This window comes from Orycteropus afer, unplaced genomic scaffold (genome assembly GCF_000298275.1).
Source record: "Orycteropus afer afer isolate SDZICR_OR568_19922 unplaced genomic scaffold, OryAfe1.0 scaffold00471, whole genome shotgun sequence".
NCBI lineage: Eukaryota > Metazoa > Chordata > Mammalia > Tubulidentata > Orycteropodidae > Orycteropus > Orycteropus afer.
In genome coordinates, this window is record NW_006922058.1 from 1,705,820 (window position 1) to 1,713,271 (window position 7,452).

The 7,452-nt window shown below is 48.6% G+C and overlaps 1 protein-coding gene across 1 annotated transcript in view; it reads left to right on the forward strand.

Annotated features, from left to right (window-relative positions):
• Positions 1–818: 818 nt before the first annotated feature.
• Positions 819–7,452, forward strand: part of PPP6R2 (protein phosphatase 6 regulatory subunit 2) — a 44,728-nt gene continuing 38,094 nt past the window's right edge. Inside the window, exon 1 of the mRNA XM_007954766.1 lies at positions 819–1,045. Coding sequence (XP_007952957.1) covers positions 819–1,045 — 227 coding nt within the window. The remainder of the gene's footprint in view (positions 1,046–7,452) is intronic.

The following is a 7,452-nucleotide window of genomic DNA, read 5'->3' on the forward strand; positions in this document are numbered from 1 at the left end:
GAGTAGAACTTCCCCAGAGGGTTTCCAAGGCTGTAAGTCTTTATGGAAGCAGACTGCCTCATCTTTCTCCCATGGAGCTTTTGGATTGGCAGTTGAGTGCTTCAGTCCTTGTGCTACCTGGGCTCCTGTTTCCGTCAGAGTCAATGCAGCCTGCCCCACAGGCTGCCACTGAAGAGCCGTGAGCTAGGGCAGCCCGGTTGGAATCGAAGCAAAGGCTGTGTTGGAGGTGTGGAAAAGGACGTGGCCAGACCTAGTGACTCACAGCATAAACACGGGAGGGAGGTGGCACCTACAACTCTGGGTGTCACCTAGCATGGATGGTCGGGGGTTAGCGACACCAGCTGTCTGGAGTCTGACTTGCTGAGGGGCACACTGGGAGGCGTGAGGGGAGTGTTCAGTGTCTGCTCTGGAGGGTGCCGGACTCTGAGGCTGTGGGTGGGCCTGCATGTGAGAGACAGCAGGCTCTGTTGGCTGAACAGTGTCACGGGTTGGGTGAGCTTACAGGGGGCTGTCAAGTGAGGGAGGCAGGTCAGCCCAGGGGCCAGCCTAGAGGAGCAGCAGCCTGGAAGCTGGGAGGACAGTGGTGTCCACAGGGCTGAGCTGCTGGCGACAGGCAGCAAGGTAGGCAGTGCTGGCTGGTGAGCCAGACCAGGGCGTGGCTCTCTCTGGCCAGGGCCCGTGTGTGTACACACTTGTCGGGAATGGACTGGCCCAGGCTTCCTGGACTTCTTCAATGTGGGGTTGCTGAGGGTGGGCTTGTGGAGGTGGTGAGACATTATTACCCTGTCGCCTCTGTTGCAGCTCTGTGAGCCATCACCATGTTCTGGAAGTTTGACTTGAACACCACATCACATGTCGACAAACTGTTGGACAAGGAGGACGTGACACTGCAGGAGCTGATGGATGAGGATGACCTCCTGCAGGAGTGCAAGGCACAGAACCGGAAGCTGCTGGACTTCCTGTGTGGGCAGCAGTGCATGGAGGAGCTGGTGAGCCTCGTCACGCAGGACCCACCCCTGGACATGGACGAGAAGGTCCGCTTCAAGTATGTACCACTGCCAGACTGGGCAGGCCACGTGTCCCTGGGCAGAGCCACAGGCAGGCAGCAGGCTGTTTGCGGACAGCTGGCCACAAAAGTTTTCTGTTTGAGAAGCCACCCTTAAGTGTCCCACCTCGACTGAGACTGTGGAGGGCACTTCTGTAGGGCTGGGCAGGGGGTGCCTTGAAGCACTGAGGGTCAAGGAGGGCTTACAGTCAGAGTCTGGGAACGATGAGTCGACAGCAAGAAAAGGACCCCTCTTGGAGGTCCTGTAAGTGGACAGGCAGTGTCAGAGTGAACTGGGAGTAGTACTTACCTGCTCACGTGGAGGTGACTGAAACTGGGGTGCACCTGCACAGGGAGAGTGAGGGGGATGGCAGTCGGGGGCATAGGGATGTGAGGCTTCATTGTCACTCTTCCACTGCAGCAAGTCAGTTCATCACATGGATGGAGTGACAAGAGACGTGTTTGTATGTACATATATCTGATGGATGGAGTGTTCACGTGTGTATATATATGTGTGTATGTGTATATATATATATGCACACACACAGTTTAGAAACGAGGTTAGAAGAGAAGACAGCTAAAAGAGAAACAAAGGCTGTGAGAAACAGACTTGGGAATGAGAGAGGGTAGCAGGGTGGGTGAGTGGGAGAGGCCAGCTTTTCCTCTTGGGTCCATCTCACATTCTCTGACTTTCTAGAGCGTGTGTACATATGTACATATCACTCTGATAAAGATATTAAAACTTTTTTTTTTTTTTTTTTTGAGGAAAGGAGTTGGGTGGATGGGTGGGTGGATGGGTTTGTGGATGGAATGGATGGGTGGGTGAGAGTGAATGGGTGGATGGGTGGGTGGGTGGTATGCTCGCAAGAGGAGTAAGTAGGGTTAGTATTGTTTTTCAAAGATGAGAAAAATTTAGATACGTGTGAAGACTAGGAGTTGGGAAACTTTTTCTGTGGAAGGCCAGTTGGTCAATATTTTTGGCTTTGTGGGCTCTGTGGGAAGTACTCAAGTGTGCCATGGTAGTGTGGAAGTAGCCTTGGCCTGTGGTTGCTGGGTGGACATGACTGTGTATCAGTGGGACTTTATTTCACACAAACCCCACTCTGCCTCTCAGGGTCTGGCCTGCAGCCTGCCTTGGCCGGGTTCTGCTGCACACGTGGTCTTAGTGTAATATTCTCCCTGCAGACCTGGCTGAGCACATGGTCATCTCCCCGCTGGTGTCTGCAGTCTGAGTGACAGAGAGAGCCTCTTTTCCAGATAGTGAATGGTGAAGCTGAGCCGTGCGTGCCTGCTCCAGAGAAGCGGCTCCATGGGCTTTGGGTTGGCAGCAGCTTCTATCCTGCTTGAGACCTGAGGCTTCTTCAGGCAGTGGGCCTGAGGTGCAGCAGCCCCATCTGCCCAGAGACAGAGCCCGGGTCATAAGAGGGAGTCCCCTTGTGGGGTCAGCATGTTCCACGCAGAGTGCCAGCCTTGCTTCCAGACCAGAGCAGAGGATGCTGCCCACAGGCCTGGGAGCAGTGGCTGTGTGGCCAGCCCTGGAAGTGGGCAGATGCTCCTGGCTCTGTCTGGAGGTGCTGGATCAGTCTGCTTACTGAGTTCTGGACCTTTTGAGAACAAGATGAAAGAGCTGGCAGACGGATACTGAGATGACAGTTTTGTTCCTAATAAAGCAGATGTGAAGGAAGGTGGCTGGTGACTCCGGGCTGCTGGGCCTCACTGTTCCGGAGCCGCTCACCAAGCCTGAGCTCAGTCAGAGCTGGGCCGGCCGGCTGCTGGAGAGGAAAAGCCCAGTATGCCCAGTCCGTGCTTCTCTGGTGACCTGCAGGCCCAGAGCGGGCAGGGAGCCTGGGCTGGCTGAGCTCTCCCTCCACAGGGACGAGGCCCTTCCCTGCAGTACTTCCCAGAGACCTCCAGCCCTGACCCGCTAACCTCTGCCCCATGTTGTGTTCTGAGGCTTCAGCAGCTGGTCATCTCCTCTCAGGGTGTCTTGTAAACAGCCACCGTGGTCACGCTTTCAGGGGTTCAGCATGTTTCAGGACATTCTATTCTCTGGTGCTTACGACTCTGCTGCAGGATTCCAGATTGAGCACTTAAAGACTTCTGGCTTCCATCTTACTCTTGAGAAGTAGATGCCAGTGAGCAGTCCACTTGTCTGTCTGTCCCAGCTTCTCTCCCTTTTCCCTGTTAAGGAGCTCTGGTAGCATTCCCTAGTAATGTGGAATTGTAGGGGTTTTTCTGTTTCTTTTTGTGCTGGATGCTTTGGGATGAAAAGAGCCCATGGAAAGATGGTCTTGTGTGATAAGGGTCTCCCTCCACAGTTCTCTGCTCTGTCTAGGCCTTGGGTGGGTGCTGGAGCACCAGAATCAGTACTTGAGCCTTCCAGTCCTGCTTTTAGGTCACAATCTGGTCTGTGTGTTCTCCATCTGAGGACCGTCTTTAACTTTTATCTTCCCATCCTTCTGTGGATTTTTAAACATTTCTGCCATCATATTTTAAAATTTTTTAAATTTCTTTTTTATTATTTGTGGTAGTTCAGGTTATGTGTCAATATGGCTGGGCAGCTGGTTGTAGTTATTCCCCATGATGAGACTGGTAATTAACTCCATGGTGGGATCTGGTGCAGCACCTAGTAGCTGCTTTCAGGATGTGGTCTACTTCCAGTAGATAAGAAGCGTTAGGAATGGTCTGCAGCTTTTTGGTATGCTTGGACCCTGCGTGTAGCCAAGTCTTCATTTAGCAGGCTGCCATGATTCCTGCCGATCTTGGACTATCTCTGGACTTGAACTAGTGGCCTGCCATGTTGTTTGGTAATATTGGAACTGTGCTGTTTTATTTGTTGACTTTGGGCTGGTCAGCTTCAGCAGCCATCAGCTGCCTGAGTGAAGAGACACCTCTAGCTCCAGTGGGCTGTGAGCAAGAGGCAGAGTTGAAGCCCACGGTCAAGGCACTTTCATCCTGGAGCTTGGCACTTTGAACTTGGACTTCTAGCCTCCAAAACGGTAAGAAAATAAATCCCTGTTCGTGCCGTCTACCTCCTTGTGGTATTTTCTGTTAGAATAGCACTAGAGAACCAAAATGCTGTTTATTTATTTTACTCTCTTTACCTAAGTTAATATGTGTCCACCTTCTAGTTAGTGTTTTACCCTTCCTCCTAACTGGTAACCAGCTTGGGGCAATTTTTTTTTTTTTTTTAAATTTTATTGTGAAAGTTTACAGAGCAAATTCACTTTCCATACAGCAGTTCACATATACTTTGTCTCATGACATTGACTGCAGTTTCCCAAAATGCAACAACTTTCTTCCCACTTCCTCCCCATAGTTACCTCTTCCCTGTGTCCTTCTCTCTCAGGCACTCCTGCATGGAAATGTGTGCACAGATCTCTGTTAGCTGTTCATGCAGAGTAGTTGAGGGTGAGTTGGGCTGGTTTGGCTGCTGTCCATGGTTGATTGGTTGGTGCAGAAGCAGGTGGTGGCCCTCTGCAGATGGTGCAGTGGATGGGGCTACAGGATGTGTGGATAAGGTTGGGTTGTGTGGGCACAGTTGCTTTCTGATCACCAGCCAATCAGTGTGGGTACCCGTGGAGTCCTTGGCAAGTGAAGCCAATTAACGGGTTGCTGTCGCAGTTAGAACACCCCTTGCAAATATTCAAAATGGCTTTTCTGTCAGGCCGGTTGATAGCCACAGCTCCATTTGTATCCTTATTTGCTGTTTTCATTTGAGTTCTTCTACTGTTGTTTTTAGGTGCTGTCAAGTCAGCTCTCACTCACAGCAACCCTATGTACAACAGAATGAATCACTGCCAGGTCATGTGCCATCCTCATAATCCTTGCTATACTTGAACCTATCATTGCAGCCACTGTGTGAATTCATCTATTGAGAGCCTTCCCCTTTTTCACTGACCTTCCACTTTACCAGCCATGATATCATTTTCCAGGGACTGGTCTCTTCTGACAACATGACCAAAGTAGATGAGACGAAGTCTGGCCATTCTCGCTTCTGAGGAACGTTTTGGCTGCCCTTCTTCCAGGACAGATTTGTTCATCCTTCTGATGGTTCATGGTATTTTCAGTATTTTTTGCCAACAATTCAGAAGCATCAACTTTTCTTTGGTCTTCCTCATTCATTGTCCAGCTTTCACATGCATATGAAGCAATTGAAAATACTATAGTTTGGGTTAGATGCACCTTAGTCTTCAGAGTGACATCCTGCTTGTCAGTACTTTAAAGAGGTCTTTTGCAGCAGATTTGCTCAGTGCAGTATGACGTCTGGTTTCTTGACTGCTGCTTCCATTGGTGTTGATTGTGGATCCAAGTAATATGAGATCTTTGACAACTTCAGTCTTTTCTTCATCTATTGTGGTGCTGCTTATTGGTCCTATTGTGAGGATTTTCGCTTTCTTTATGTTGAGATATAATTTATACTGCAGACTGTAATCTTTAATCTTCATTGGTTGATGTTTCAAGTCATCCTCACTTCCAGCAAGCAAGGTTGTGTTGTCTGGATATCACAGGATGTCAGTGAATCATCCTCCAGTCCTGATGCCATTCTCTTCTTCATATAGTCTGGCTTCTCAGATGATGTGCTCAGCATACAAATTGAATAAGTATGGTGAAAGGATACAACCCTGACACACTCCCTTCCTGATTTTAAACCAGGCAGTATCCCTTTGTTCTGTTCAAATGACAACCTCATGGTCTATGTACAGGTTCCTTATGACCACAATCAAGTATTCTGGAATTCCCATTCTTCTCAATGTTACCCATAATTTGTTATGATCCGCACAGTTGAATGCTTTTGCATATTCAGTAAAACACAAGTAAACATCTTTCTGGGATTCTTTGCTTTGAGCCAAGATCCATCTGACATCAGCAGTGATATCCCTCGTTCCACGTCTTCTTCTGAATCCAACTTGCATTCCTGGAAGTTCCCTGTCAATATACTGCTGCAGCTGTTTTTGAATTACCTTCAGCAAAATTTTACTTGTGTATGCTATTAATGGTGAGCTCTGGTAGCATAGTGCCCAAGATACTTCACTGCTAACCAGAAGGCTGATGGTTCAAACCCACCAGCCACTCCTCAGAAGGAATGTTGGGCAATCTACTTCTGTAGTGATACTGCCTCGGAAACCCAAGGAGGGCTCGCTATGAGTCAGGTCTGATTCGATGGCACATAACAACAACAACAACAACATGCTATTAATGATATTGTTTGATAATTTCCACATTCTGTTGGATCACTTTTCTTTGGAATGGGTACTGCAAAAAGGGCATGGAGGTGACATCTTCTGACCTCTTTCAGCCTCACAAGAGGGAAACAGTCACCATCAGCAGCCCAAGACTTATTCCTATGAAACTAGACATGCCACTTCCCTCCAGCCTTTTTTCCAACTCTGACACTCGCTGTCTCTCTCTCTCAGCACTTACTATCCCTCTGCTGGGTTCGATAATTCGTTGCAGAGGCCACACCGAACTCACAGAATGTACTCATGATTATTGGGTTTATTAGGAAGGTAACAGGCTACAACTCAGGTTCAGGAATGCTCTCAGGGTATAGTTCTTCAATCAGAACCGTCTCCCCTCTGCTGTGCCCTCAAGCATGCCTCCCTGATCCTTGACCTCTCAGCCTGGCCTCTGGGTATACCCAGGTGCACCCCACTCCACCCGCAAGCCTGCTGCCCAAGGACACTCAGCTTTCTTGCTCTGTGGGCCAGAAATCCTGCTGCTCTGTCTCATGCCTCTTGGTTCTACTGCTGCCATCTGTCAGCTGGATGTCTCTGCCAAGAAGGTCCAGTGCAAGGATCTCAGGTCCAAGGACATGCTCCACTTTGTCTCCAGGTCTTCTCTCTCGGTAACAGTGAGATCCCCTTTCTGTCTCTAGGAAGGCTCATTTTAAGCCTAGTAGAGTTACAAAACTAACCAACCCCAACATTAGAGTTCTGTGCACCTTATTTGCATAGTCCCACCCCATAGTCTGGTGGGAGTCACAAAGACCACGGCTAGAAAAGCCATACCAAGTAATTCACTGCACCACAGGTACAAATAGGGATCTCTTCCGGTCAGTTGGTCAGGTAACTCTCTTCCAAATTACTTGGCATAGAAGAGTAAGTGCCTCTAGCATGGCATCTGTTTATTGAAACATCTCAATTTATATTTTGTCAATTCTTGGAGCTGTGTTTTTCACTAATTCCTTCAGTGCAGCTTCGACTTCTTCCATCACTACCATTGGTTCTTGATCATATGCCACCTCCTGAAATAGATGAACATTGACCAGTTCTTTTTTGTACAGTTAATCTGTCTATCTTATTTTAATGCTTTCTGCATCATTCAGTATTTTGCTCACAGAATCTTTCAGTATTGCAACTGGGGGCTTGAATTTTTTCTTCAGTTCTTTCAGCTTGAGAAATGTC